General features: G+C 40.5%; 1 protein-coding gene across 8 annotated transcripts in view; it reads left to right on the top strand.

Annotated features, from left to right (window-relative positions):
* The window catches only part of mical2a (microtubule associated monooxygenase, calponin and LIM domain containing 2a), a 38,391-nt gene that overhangs the window by 10,609 nt on the left and 14,203 nt on the right, over positions 1-13,579 (top strand). For 5 of the 8 annotated variants that reach the window (XM_065952951.1, XM_065952949.1, XM_065952950.1 and 2 more), the window contains exons 3-17: positions 1,872-2,079; positions 2,332-2,448; positions 3,594-3,695; positions 5,239-5,394; positions 5,586-5,686; positions 5,944-6,201; positions 7,521-7,636; positions 8,023-8,149; positions 8,280-8,370; positions 9,227-9,374; positions 11,239-11,438; positions 11,541-11,644; positions 11,875-11,946; positions 12,035-12,166; positions 12,584-12,688. In XM_065952951.1, the coding sequence (XP_065809023.1) occupies positions 1,872-2,079; positions 2,332-2,448; positions 3,594-3,695; positions 5,239-5,394; positions 5,586-5,686; positions 5,944-6,201; positions 7,521-7,636; positions 8,023-8,149; positions 8,280-8,370; positions 9,227-9,374; positions 11,239-11,438; positions 11,541-11,644; positions 11,875-11,946; positions 12,035-12,166; positions 12,584-12,688 (2,037 nt within the window). The remainder of the gene's footprint in view (positions 1-1,871; positions 2,080-2,331; positions 2,449-3,593; positions 3,696-5,238; positions 5,395-5,585; positions 5,687-5,943; positions 6,202-7,520; positions 7,637-8,022; positions 8,150-8,279; positions 8,371-9,226; positions 9,375-11,238; positions 11,439-11,540; positions 11,645-11,874; positions 11,947-12,034; positions 12,167-12,583; positions 12,689-13,579) is intronic. The other 3 variants (XM_020625938.3, XM_065952952.1, XM_065952947.1) reach the window with 2 other exon arrangements.

Genomic DNA, 13,579 nt, shown 5'->3' with positions numbered 1-13,579 from the left:
AAATGATACATAATGGAATTTTGAACATGCAATTAAAAATGTGATTAATCAAGGTTAACTATGGAATTTCAGTGATTAATCGTTTGACAGCCCTAATTTCAGGTTTAGGATGATTGTTTTTGTGCCCTCAGCTGAAAGGATTAGTTAACTAGTTCAGTGACTTAAAATATATACCCAACAATTTAACTAATTGAGTAATAGTTTGAATAATGTCAAAATGCTGTCATGTAAATTGTGACCAGTTTATTCTGAGACAATCCACAAAATATTTTTTTAGCTTTCACAAGGAGATCTCTACTCTCACAGAATCCCATAAACCTGCAGCTACCTATCCACTCGAGGTGAAACATGCTCTGAAGGACAGATGAGGCAGGGAACCACTGTGATCAGAGCAAGGTGTAGCAGAGATGAGAACGAGGTCATAGGTGGCAAGCTGAAAGGAAGTGTGTGTGTCCTGACTCAGCAGATGTGGAGCAATCTGTCAGGAAAAAGCCTCCTATCTGGAATAATACATTAGCGAGTGGAAACAGGCTAAAACAAATAGCACGTTGCTGCTGGCGTCTGACAGTCAAATGAAAATAGGTTATTTGAGTGTATATAACAAATATGCACATTGCGAAAGAACATCTCGATAGTATATCTTTAACATCCTGCCCTCTCTGTCTGCTGCTGTGTAAATTCTTTCCCTTACTCGCCTTTTGTTGAGAGACAAAATACACAGCTGCCAGACAGGCTTGTCCAGGCAGCTCTTCCACCACCTGTGTTGTGATGTCATGTGTTGCCTGATCACCTCAGGCAACACATGATGACACATTGTGCTCCTCATCACTCATACCCCCTATGAAAGCACCCTGCATTTCAACCACACATCCAGAGAGAGGAAACAGGGAATGGCTCAAGCCATATAGGGGATGTTCTTAGATATAGCACCCAGTCTGAATAACTTACAGAACTAATATGTAGGGGTAGCATCTATTGCGGCTCTCCTGACTTGGGGTTAACGTTTCAAAGACAAGCAGGGTGGCAGTTATTCCTCCTGTTTAAACTTGTTTGAAAGCACACTGTCTGCATACTGGTGATATTTAGTTGCCAGGCATTGACCTAGCTCTTTGTGCTATTGTTGGATAATTGGAAAACAAATTAAATTATTTCCCTGGATGGTGACAAAGATCTTTTTTCAGACGAGACATGAGACTGTCCACCTTGTTGAGCACAGCAGGAACAACCTTGAGAAGTGTTCTGGTTCTGGGTTAAAAGTCACAAGAATAATGGCCCACACATTTCCTCTTTATACAACTCTCTCTGCAGTGCCTCTTTACATGTTTAGAAGAAAAGAGGAGTCCGTTTGCCAGCCTTGGTTCTTTCATCTATAATCAAGAAGATGATGTCATTTTAGAGCTGCACATTCTCAGACAGATGCTATAACCTCAACTCACTGACTTCATGCATTTTTGGGAGGAGGCAGATGCATGAATACCACCTTGAGATATGTTAACGTTGCAATATTGGTTTGGATGGCTGGCAGAAGTTTGAAAAACTTCCTCATATGTCATTTCTGGTACATGAAAGCTCTTAATATGCTTTCAAAAACAATCCTTCTACACATAAAGAAGACAGGAATAATCCTCAGATCCCGTGTCTATCCGCCTCACATGTCCTTGAGTGAGACACTTCAGTCCTAAATACTCTAAAAGGTGCAGTAGAGTTCTGATATGTAGATGTTGTAATGAACCTCTGTGTGTTAGTAATTCATTTTTGTCTTGGCATCTTCTGCTGGAAAAGTCTCAGCCTTCTGTTATATTATAAAGCTGTCAGCATGATGTAGCTCACTTCTCTGTGAAAGGTAATGAGTTCATTTGTCTTCCATCAAGTGTCTCATCATCGGCGGAGGCCCCTGTGGTCTGCGGACGGCCATCGAGCTGGCTCTGATGGGTGCCAAAGTGGTGGTGATAGAGAAGAGAGACTCTTTCTCGCGGAACAACGTGCTGCACCTTTGGCCCTACACCATTCACGACCTGCGAGGCCTCGGGGCCAAAAAGTTTTACGGCAAATTCTGCGCGGGGGCCATTGACCACATCAGTGAGTATCTGACTTTAACTGAGCTTTTGATCACATATTGCTCGCCTTTGTGCACACTGTAGAGTATTTAATGAGACACAAAGGATATTCTGCACTCTATTTTTAAAGAATTTATCAGCGCTAAATAGTAAAAGAACGTTTCTCAGCATTTATCTTGTGTTTAAGTTTTATTGCTGCTGTAGATTTTAGAATAAAAAAAAAACACATCTGTATGCAGATACTGATGTTTCTATGTGCCTGTGTGTCTTAAAGGTATCCAGCAGCTGCAGCTGATCTTACTGAAGGTGGCCCTGATCGTTGCAGTGGAGTTTCACATCAATGTGGAGTTTGACAAGCTGTTGGAACCTCCAGAGGATCAGGAAAATGAAGGTGTCAAAACATACATGTTTTCTGATATTCAAAGGGTTAGGGTTAGATAGATAAAGACATCAGCCTGCTTCTGTCAGTTTTCTTTTTTTAAATGCAGATACCGTGCAGCTTTCCAGGGGAACTCTGCTCTGTTACTCTATAGTTTGGCACTCTTCTTGAAGGCTGGTGACGCAGCAAGGGACTTCTCATCCTGCTGTATTAAATATCCTTGACAGCTACAAATAAACAAGAGAAAATATTGGCAGTGATCTACTGGATCATCTTATTTGTTGCATGACGTCCGTGTAAGTGCAAAGATTTATGCTCCACATTAACAGCCCCTACTTATAACGTTAATACCAGCTACTCAAAACTCTTTCCTTTGTTTCTATCAGTCAAAGACATCATGATATTTTTACAACATTCAGCATTTTAATTCACTTAGATGACACGTCAAGCTGCCTGACTGTTTGATAATCAAATTCCATTAAGTGTTAAGAAGTCAGCACAATGTGCTTAACATTGATGTTTGTAGCACGACACCGACTCTACATCACTACATGACCCTCTCCTCCCATGTTGGACTATACACTCACATAAAGAAAATAGCTTGAATATCAAAACACACTGATAACAAACGAGAGCCTCGCCTAAATTTAGACACAGACTTGTCCCTCCTGCTCTGCTGTGACGGTCTTAGCTGTGCCCTTGACATCATGGAAAGCATTTTACAAATGGTGATATTACACAACAAACAGCCAAGCTCTTCCTGTGCTGGTGGCATAACGGCCAAATCATGAAACTTTTTTTTTTTATGGGTCAAGTTTGCATGCAGTACAGCGACTTGTTTTTTTAAACTAACTTTACAGCACAAACACAGTGTGCACGTATGCATGTTATTTTGTATTTCTCTATATTGGTACATTCTCTGCATTGACATGTGTTCATAGCAGGTGGTAAAGAGGTCCAGGAAGGATAGATGTTTTCACTGAAACCCTTGAAATGTCCTTGAGCAGAAATACCAACCTTTATCAGTTGACATTTTTTTCACATGCTGTGCTGAATGTGCAGCATACCGCCCAAAATGAATATTCCTGGGATTTATATAACGTTTTTTTCTTTCAATGCGCTCTCACTCTAAAATTGTCTTTGTTTCCATCTGTCAGGGATTGGGTGGAGAGCTGCAATCCGACCTGCTGATCACCCTGTGGCTAACTTTGAGTTTGACGTGGTGGTGGGGGCCGACGGACGCAGGAATACTTTGGAAGGTGAGAAGACTGATTAACAGTATACATGCCTGAAGGATGTACTTGACCTCGCTCACAAAGCACAATATGAAGTTACTTGTGTCGGTTCAGGGAAGGAACAATCCTTAACCCAAATGGAAACTTTCCCACCACCAACATTTTAAGCACAGACTTAGAGCCTATTGTCCTTCAAGTAATGACTAATTTTATCGAAACACATTTATTTATTTTTTTGACTCTGTTTAGGTTTTACTGCAGTGATGTTTAGGAACATAGGCCTGTATTTCTAATTTTCTTTTTCACAGTTGTTTAAAGTATGTTTTGTTTTATTGCGGCAACCTGTGAAGCATCATGCAGAACATAAAGTCTTTCTTACTTTTGATTAAAGTCGGATAAAAACCAGCACACCCTCTGTTTACAGAATAGTGAAACATGTCCCTCAGGGCTTCTTCTGGACAACCCGTGCTATGTTATTTCTGTTGTGCAGCTACAAATAAAGCTCACCTTTTTATAAACTCAGATGTGTCTGAAGCCATTGATCTCTCCCAGTGGGAGAGGTTATTTTTGCAACATCGCTCAGAAATAGAGCAGAGCTGCGGCTCAGCGCAGCAGATGATGCATGCACTCTGGACTCTCCATCTGTTTTTTTCTTGCTGTTTCAGTCTCTCCTTAAAAATGCTGTCATCTAACAACCAATTCTCATCACATGTTTATTCCTAAAAAGGACATATTTAGTCAGGACAAGACGGTTAGCTCATTCTTCAATAATGAAGAGAGCTGGGGGAATTGATTTCCCCTTTGCAGTCAGCCTGCTTTTAACAGAGCGTTAAATGCAATCAGACCTGCAGAGGGGGAAAAAGTATGTCATGTTTTTTTAACAGTTGCAGTGTGTTCGAGTTGTGACACAAGTTTAGCCACTTAACTTCTGACTGAAGAAAATAATGTCACAGGCTCATAAGTCACTTTGACAGACAATCCACTTTAATTCCTTTCACACTTAAAGGGTCAGGATCGTTTACATTTTTAGTGCCTTTTTGAGAATTAGTTCAGGTTGTTTCATATGAACCAGCAACATGTTGAACTTTGAGTTTACTCTTTTAAGATGTGGGCTTGGAGTTTATGATTTTTGATTGGACCATGGAGAGTTTCCTAGGTCCCTGTCTCCTGGTTCAAAACATAGTGTCAAAAGAACTACTCTTTTGATGTAGTATTGCATATTGAAGACATGAATAAAAGTATTAATCCTCTATATGTCCTTATATATTGAAGTACATATTTCATCACTTACAAGACTGCAAGGCAGTAAAATTATCATAGTCGAGTTGATGCTTCACTTCTTTAGATTAACTATGTATGTAGCCACTTTAATGGCAGCACTTCATTCATTTAAGGCTCTGCCACGTAAGATGCCTCTTCTCTGAAAGTAGTTGCCTTATCATGTGGCTTTATGAGGTTAGATCATCTTTGGTTTTGTTCAGACATGCCTGATAACAATGTTTTGAAAATAGACATCCTGTATGTTTCTCTGCTTCATTTTTTATCTTTCCGTCCTTTTCTCTCTCAGGTTTCAAAAGGAAGGAATTCAGGGGGAAGCTGGCGATCGCCATCACAGCCAACTTCATCAACAGGAACACCACGGCAGAGGCCAAAGTAGAAGAGATCAGCGGCGTGGCTTTCATCTTCAACCAGAAGTTCTTTCTGGACCTCAAAGAGGAGACAGGTGGGAGAGCAGCACAGTTAACCTGCTTCACTGTGGTGTTAGCTGCTATACTGTACAGATGAGATGGTGGCACAATGGTGTCAGAGCAGAATTTGACATTTATGGGTTAAAGTTAGACAATCCTTGTGTCAACATTCAAGAATTTGTTCCGGTGGTGTTTTTTCTTTCTCAAATCACATCATGCGTTACAGGTATTGATCTGGAGAACATCGTGTACTACAGGGACAACACTCATTACTTTGTCATGACTGCAAAGAAGCAGAGTCTGCTCGACAAGGGAGTTGTCATTAATGTAAGTAGAATGCATTCAGGGCAGTTGTCCAAGGATCCATTGTGGCCCTATGCATTTCTATCATTTCTTATCTTATTTTCCTCCGTTATAAATCATTTTGATATGCAGAAGGGATTTTAATCATTTAATAATTTTACTCCCGAGTCCTATGTGCAGCAAAACCACAACTTTCTAAACAGACTTTAAATAAAGGATTTTAGATCTTTAGGAAATGTTAGCTGAGGCTTTCTGTGTTCATCACATTTCTCTTCGAACAGGATTACATCGACACCCAGATGCTGCTGTGCAGTGAAAATGTCAACCAGGAAGCTCTTCTGTGCTATGCCCGAGAGGCTGCTGACTTTGGCACCAACTACCAACTTCCAACGCTGGATTTTGCCGTAAACCACTGTGGGCAGCCAGATGTGGCGATGTTTGACTTCACCAGCATGCACGCCTCTGAGAATGCTGCTCTTGTCAGGGAGAGGTTTGGACACCAGCTGCTGGTAACGCTGGTTGGCGACAGCCTGCTGGAGGTAAGGAACGGCGAGGAGGGGAAGTTTAGGGATTTAGTTGGGAATTTAGAATCCTGACTGCCTGTAAAAAAGATTTGGCAGTCATGGCTGAGATTCTCAGATTGTTCTGCTTGAACTGGCGCTGTAAGATGACGATTGGAGACATGGCTCCTTTGCAATTCTGGTATGTTATGTTGATGTTCTTGTTCCAGTGAGCTGTAGGCTGCCCCTCCAGGTCTCTGTGTACAAAGTCATAGTTTATGATCATGTCAGTGAAAGTAGCTAAAAGTATGTTTTTGATAAAGCACACAGTGACTTTACTTCAGAGAGGGATTTAAAGGATTGCTGTTATGACATGTGCAAGCTGATGATTACAGTTAAACAGATAGTATATAACTTAAAAGGTTTTATTCAAAGTTCCTTTTGTAGAACTTTAAATTGATCTTTTGTCTGTAGTAGATCACCTTAATGTTTGATTTACCCAATTTGTTATGTTTGACACACTTTATTAGTGTTATGCCTGCACATATGCCACTCATATGCCTCAGATTGGCATATGCTGCTTCTTGTCCACTCATATGCTGCTCATATGCCAGTCAGATTGGCAAACAGTGCAGTGGCACATACTGGTAAGACTGGCATACAGGGCTGGCCCATTAAAAGCTATATAAGCCTGCCCCCATCCTGTCTGACAGGAGTAGTCTCCGTGCAATGCATGTGTGAACAGCCAGGTCAGGAGAACATCCGGAGCACTCCTCCTGAAATGATCTACATATTTTCAGGAGTGCATGTGAAAATGCCTAGACGCCACTGCAGCAGCACACTTTGTAGCTGTGCATCATGACAGTGCCGGCCTGAACTGCTCTGCATTTAAATATTCTGTGATCCATACAGCGGTGCCTGTTTGAACTTGCCAGTACTACAACTTTCTATACTTATTAGAGCTCTCTAGAACTGCCGTCAATGTTGTGCTTTGCCTCTGTGCAATGCCTGTCAGCACCTGTGTTTCCAATCGGACTCAAAGCTGATCGTTTGCTCTTACTGACATTGTTCCCTTTTTTTCTAGATCCTTGCTTGTGTTGTACTTAATCTCTGATGTACGTCGCTTTGGATAAAAGCGTCTGCTAAGTGAATTGTAGAACTTTTACACAAATCGATCTGCACAGCCCGCTGCTTAGCCGCATCCCTCTGCTGCTGCACTCCCCGCGGTCACGACACACCCCGACATGCACAGGGGTGCGAGGGCCCTTCATCACCGCTTGCGGTTTTAATTATGCTTGTCTTTGTCATTTCAGCAAATCAAACCAGATCAAATGTTTTTGTTATGTGTTCATGTGCAGCCCTTCTGGCCCATGGGGACGGGTTGTGCCAGAGGCTTTCTGGCTGCCTATGACACCGCCTGGATGGTAAAGAGTTGGGCTCATGGACGGACCGTTCTGGAAGTGCTTGCAGAGAGGTTTGCACACACACACACACACACACACACACACACACACACACACACACACACACACACACACACACACACACACACACACACACACACACACACACACACACACACACACACTATTTGCAAAGTATTGAATTGTATTCAGTACAACCCACAATGTGATCTATGTGTGTTCAGACACTTGTTTTCTGAATAAGCACTTCTTTGTTAAAGTGATGTTGAGTGAATAAATTGAATTGAAATAAATTGGTGAACTGTTTTTGTAACTGCTGCTGTATAGGATTGCTGCTAACAAAGTTTCGTTGTGTCCTTGTATACAATGATAATAAAGATTCTATCTATCTATCTATAACACCATGCTTCTTGCACTGTTATTTTTGTTTTTATAGGGAGAGTATTTACAGGCTGCTTCCACAGACAACACCTGAAAACATTGCCAAAAACTTTGAACAGTACACCATAGACCCTGGGACTCGATACCCCAACCTAAACTCCTCTTGTGTTAGGCCCCACCAGGTGAGAGGGAGAACGAAATAACACAATATCAGTTTTTTAACATTAGTCATTAAGCCATGTTCTTAATGAATACCCACTCCTTTTTGAGTTGTGTGAGATTTTAAACATCTTTCCTCCCTTCTCGTTTCAGGTGCGTCACTTGTACATCAGTGGAGAGCTGAGTTCCTGTTCTTTGGAGCGAGCTGCTTCGATACGTCGGCCTGTCAATCTGAGAAGACAAGGTAAATTCAACAGGAGCCGGCAGAATCCTGTGTGTCGTTTTGATGAGTGTGTCACCATACAGTGAAGAAGATTTTGAGAACAAAGTTTGCTTGCTACTGTCTCTAATTCAGTATTTATGATAGATATCTGACTTTGTTACTTTGAAAGAAGCATTAGTTAAACCACACTTTGGTCCGTAGCTTTCCTTTCTTCTTCTGACTAATAAAAGCAGTAAAGAAGAGGAAACCTTTTTATTTAGGGAATGGGACACAACTCAGAGTTTGTGTTTACATGTCAGTGCACTAAAAGGAGATGGGTGCTTTAACAGAAAATCTGCTAGGTTCATCAAATGAATAGTCAAACACACATATCTCTTTCTACAAATTCTTGTTATATATTCTTGTATAATAGAAACCTGTATTATACTCTGCACTGAAATCATTCTCAAAGGCAGACCTGTGTATCCTGATAAATGTGTGTGAGGCTAAAGTACTTCTCCTTTTTATAATTATCTAATCATAGTGCTGCAGAGTTGAGAATATGATTATATACTGTACGTCCTCGGAACTGACAGTAAGGATAGAAGCTCTGTATACTAAACTGAGCTGTATGTTTGAGTAACTTGAGTCATTTACCGAAGGCATGGAGGAAGTACATGTCCAGACAAAGACAAAGTTGTGTACATACCTCAGCTCCCAGTATATCTGTCTTAGCCGTATTTACTGACACGTCATGTGTTGATCCTTGCTTCATCATATTGTCTCCAGCCTAACCTCCCTGGGGTTATGAGTGGAGGATATTTATTGCTTTGAAAAGTTATGTGAGGAATGATTTCATTGTTTTATTAAAAAATACCTTTCCTCGTTTCTTGTGTAGAGTCTGAAATCAGACCAGCTAGGCTTCTCACCTGGTGCCAGAAACAGACCGACGGCTACAAGAATGTGAAGATCACAGACTTGACATCTTCCTGGAAAAGCGGCATCGCTCTTTGTGCCTTGATTCACCGGTTCAAACCCCAGCTGATGTACGTAACACATGTCTGATAATATCAGTACTATCCCACAGCCATCACATCATTTACCTTATCATATGACTTTACTGAACGTAATGCATATGACATAAGCATGGAACAAACCTGTTTTTTTTAGCTCTGCACCCCCTCTGTAACAACTAGTTGTGAGGGAATGCCTTTCTTATGGGTGTGTTAAAAATACTTGGCATGTGTGCAAGTCTTTAATCTCCTCCTCACAACCTGTAGAACACTTAACCTTTTACGAGTGATGATAGATGTGATGAAGGCTTCATACACAGAAGTCATTTATGTAAAGCTGGTTTGTAGTTTCTGTTTCAGACACAGGAGTTTAGAGTGTAGATGTGTACATTTACATGTTTTTTCCAATGCATTTTTGTCACTTTATAAAAGGAATGGTTGTTCCACTACCCTTTTTTTAATGGGAATCATCCAAAACAAACAAGTTCAGAATAATGGCCCTTTCTTTGCTGTTGATCTGGAGTGGTGCAAAAAAATAATATTTTGCGGGACTCAGTTTGTGCTGTTACCCACTGACAGGGCAAAATCTTAAAAACAGAAGCTGTGCCTTTTTTACACTTTGGACTGCCTTACACTGCAGTCAGTGCGACTGTAGATTAGAACATTTACAAATCTAATTATATCCTCTCTGTAATTATTGCCTTCATCCCCCTCCACATGCCACTATAATTTTGTGTGCTCCTGTAAGTTTCCAGGAACCACTGGCATTTTTCCCCTTCCCTCCTACATATGCATGCCTGTCAGCAGAGCAGACTGCAGAGAGGGGAGCAGGTTCACAGAAAAGAAACCCAAAAAAAAGAAAGAAAGGAAGAAAGAGTGGGCCTCTGTACTTCCAGAATAACACCAACGTTTGTATGTGTGGCTGCTAGGTTACTGCTCTGATCATTTCTGATGGTGTCTGCACACTGTCACTTTAGGTAGACACATCAGAGCTATTTTTTTTCCCTTTTTAATATGAGTTAAACACAAGATACTTGTACTCTAATGAAAGGTCAAGCGCTCAGTGAAGAGACCCCTCATCTTAAATTATGATCCTATGCTCAATTGATAAATTACATTACCTACCACATGACCCTTAGTTGCCACCTCAACCAAAATATTATAACCACCTTCATCAGACCCCAGGCTCTGTTTATGCAAGCTAGTGACAAAGCCAATACTACACTACCTTACCACATAGCCCCTATCAACCCACCCAGCCCAACTATTGCACAGGGCAGCAAGAGCCAGGACATGACTGTGGTTGTTGAGTGGGAATAAAAAAATAATTAGATGCCATTTACTACTGTAATATGGAAAAAAAAAAAATTCCACAAGTTTGAACATGAATTAATATCCAGTGTGAAGCCATTCCATGTATGTAATGTTAACTGTTTTCAAAGATATTTTCCTACCAGTGTGGTTGAAGTCACCTGTCAGTCACCTGACGCCTCCATGTACACACATGAAAGTCTCTGAAATAATCCTTTGAAGAATTCCAGTTCAAACTCACTTTGCCTTCCTGTCTTGTTATTCAGAGCATCTCAAGTAGATATGACACTAAAATGTTCAGTTTAAAAGCAATCAGAAGTTAAAGCATTTCAAAGAATATGCAATTGAAAAAAAATATCCATACCTTTGCATTTCATAGTTATGAAAGGCATTGTATCCTAGCAACAGATAGAGGTCAGTGGTTAGGGTGAATCACAGTGAAATTAAAGCTCGCTACAGTCTGACAGAACAACTATATATTTTTTTTCCATCTGCCACACCATGACATACTGTATGTAGTGTGAATATTAATTTTTTTACTACCTTCCTCTTATTCAAGTCCCCCATTATGACTTTTTTCCATCAGAGATTTTGACTCATTAAATGAAGAAGACCATGCTGCAAACCTCCAGCTGGCCTTGGACGTTGGTGAGCGGGAATTTGGCATCAAATCGTTTATAGCTGGGAAGGAGCTGGGTGCCGATCAGGAGCTGGATAAGACCAGGATGATCATCTACCTGTCCAAGTACTACGAGCTGTTCCGTGGCACACCGTTACCTGCCTCAGGTACTCCACTTATGTGTTATTTCTAATGTTAGGGGTCTTTAGTAATGACCGTGCACCATGGAAATAATGAAATGTTAAATTCAGCTATGTGTTGCACTGCAGGTTCCAGAGGAGTGGATGAAAACAAAGAAGATTATCCATCAAGGGACGTCCGAAGTAATAATAATGTTCTCAATCATGCACTGCCTAGGAAACGGGTACCAAAGGTAACTGTGGACTAAAATATTTCATCTTATGCCCTTAATATCCAAATGAGTTGTTTCTAACATCCATTTTCTGTATGATTCCACTTCATGTGTTTTTTTTTATTGTTTATTCTGTCATACTCATTCTCAAATTATTCTTAAGAGCTATATATTTAATAAGCATAAGATTTCCCAGCAGTTATTGTCTTGAAATGCTTCACTGTTCAGTGTTTATTTATTTGACTTTTCAGGATGAAAAGAAGTCAGATGGCACAGATCCCATTTACAAAAGGAGGCGGAAATTTAGCAGTTATTTGGAGGAGGTGTGTAACTATTTGTAATGTATATCTCAACAACTTTAAAAAAAAAGCCTGGTGATGGTAGGATCATCTGTTCTCTTTCTCTAATCAGGCCACCAATCTGTCTAGTAACGGGTCCCCAGTGCGAGAGAGCCTCGAGCCTAAGGAGAACAAAGTACGCTCAATGGCTTCTCAGTTGCTGGCCAAGTTTGAAGGCTCGCCCACAACGGTTCGGAAAACACAGGTAAAAAAAGACAACACACTCAGTACAGACCCACAGATTTGAATACAATATAAATATCCTTTTTTTTTCTCTTGTAGTAAGACTTTGGTTTTCAGTGTATTTCTTACCACAAATAATTGAGTCTACATGCATTACTGTATTGTTTGAAATGAATCCATTTATGTCTTTCTCTATGGACTTTGTTAAACTGATTATATTGTTAAAGCCATAAAGAGCTGTTTCCCTTTTTCTCATAAGCCTTAAGTATCTCTTTAAGTTTCCCTTGTTGTGAGCTGGAGCCTTTGCTGGTTTAACCTTAAATCTTTCCTGTTGCTAATGCTACAAAGTCTTCTTTGTCTGTTAATCTGTCATTTCATTTTTCCGCCTTTTCTTTCTTCTTTTTAACATTTTTTTTCAAACCTTTCTGCAAAATCTCAGTCGGACTGCGAGAGGTCCTCGACACTGCAAACGCTTGACCTGACTGTGAGTCGGCACAATAAAGTCAGGCCCCCGGTCCCACCTAAACCTCCTCCTGAGATGCAGGTAGTCTGGAGCAGCCAGACAGCAGTTTAGACACAGACTGTACAAACAGTAACCAAAGGCTAGTGCAAATCTGTACAGCTTAACATACGTAGGTAGGCTCATTTTGTCTTGCTGTCCTACAACACATAATTGAAACACTCACACAGAAGCAAACATATACTATCTTACACCCTCTACTGTAATGTTAAGCTCAAGTGATGTTAATTACCCCCAGAAAAGGAGTTATTAGTCCTTTTTGGGATAAGTAAATGATCATACTGATTGTTTCACAGTCTCAGGCTGGGAGAGTCACTTGACCAGTTTCAGTGTTTTCCCATGTTTTTGTAAAGAGTGAACTAGGTTGAGACAAAAACCAGACTAAATACATTTGCAGTTGCTGAAATCATACCATTGTATTCATGCGTTAATCCTTTGAAACATCGAACCCTAAAGGCAAAAAAGCAAACGCAAGTGCCAAGAAAAGGATCATGTGAATTGTAAATGTAACTGTTGGCTGCTGACTCTTGTATCTCAGGTGTCAGACCCTTTAAGTCTTCACTGCCCTGAGAAGAATGTTTTAAAATCAGTTCCTGGTCATAAATACGAACCCTGCCATGAATGGTGGTGTACGTAACTTTGGCAAAACATTGAGGCCAAGTACGTAACATAATGGATTACTCATCCAAGACTATTTTCATACAGTTCCGGCATGACTTAACATCTCAGAAACGATGCTTTGAAACAGCAGCAGCAGCATTGTGAAAATATGTGTGTAAAGGGCAGAAAAAACAAAACACCCGTACAGTTATTTTAAAATATCTACTACCTGCAATATAATGACAAATTGCAGTTTCACTGTCTGATTCCTTAATGAGCAGTCGTACAGCAGCTCACTTCTGTATATTATCCCTT

This window comes from Labrus bergylta, chromosome 3 (assembly GCF_963930695.1).
Source record: "Labrus bergylta chromosome 3, fLabBer1.1, whole genome shotgun sequence".
Classification (NCBI taxonomy): Eukaryota; Metazoa; Chordata; class Actinopteri; order Labriformes; family Labridae; genus Labrus; species Labrus bergylta.
The sequence above is the reverse complement of the archived record's forward strand: the minus strand, read 5'-3'. Positions and strand labels throughout refer to the sequence as shown.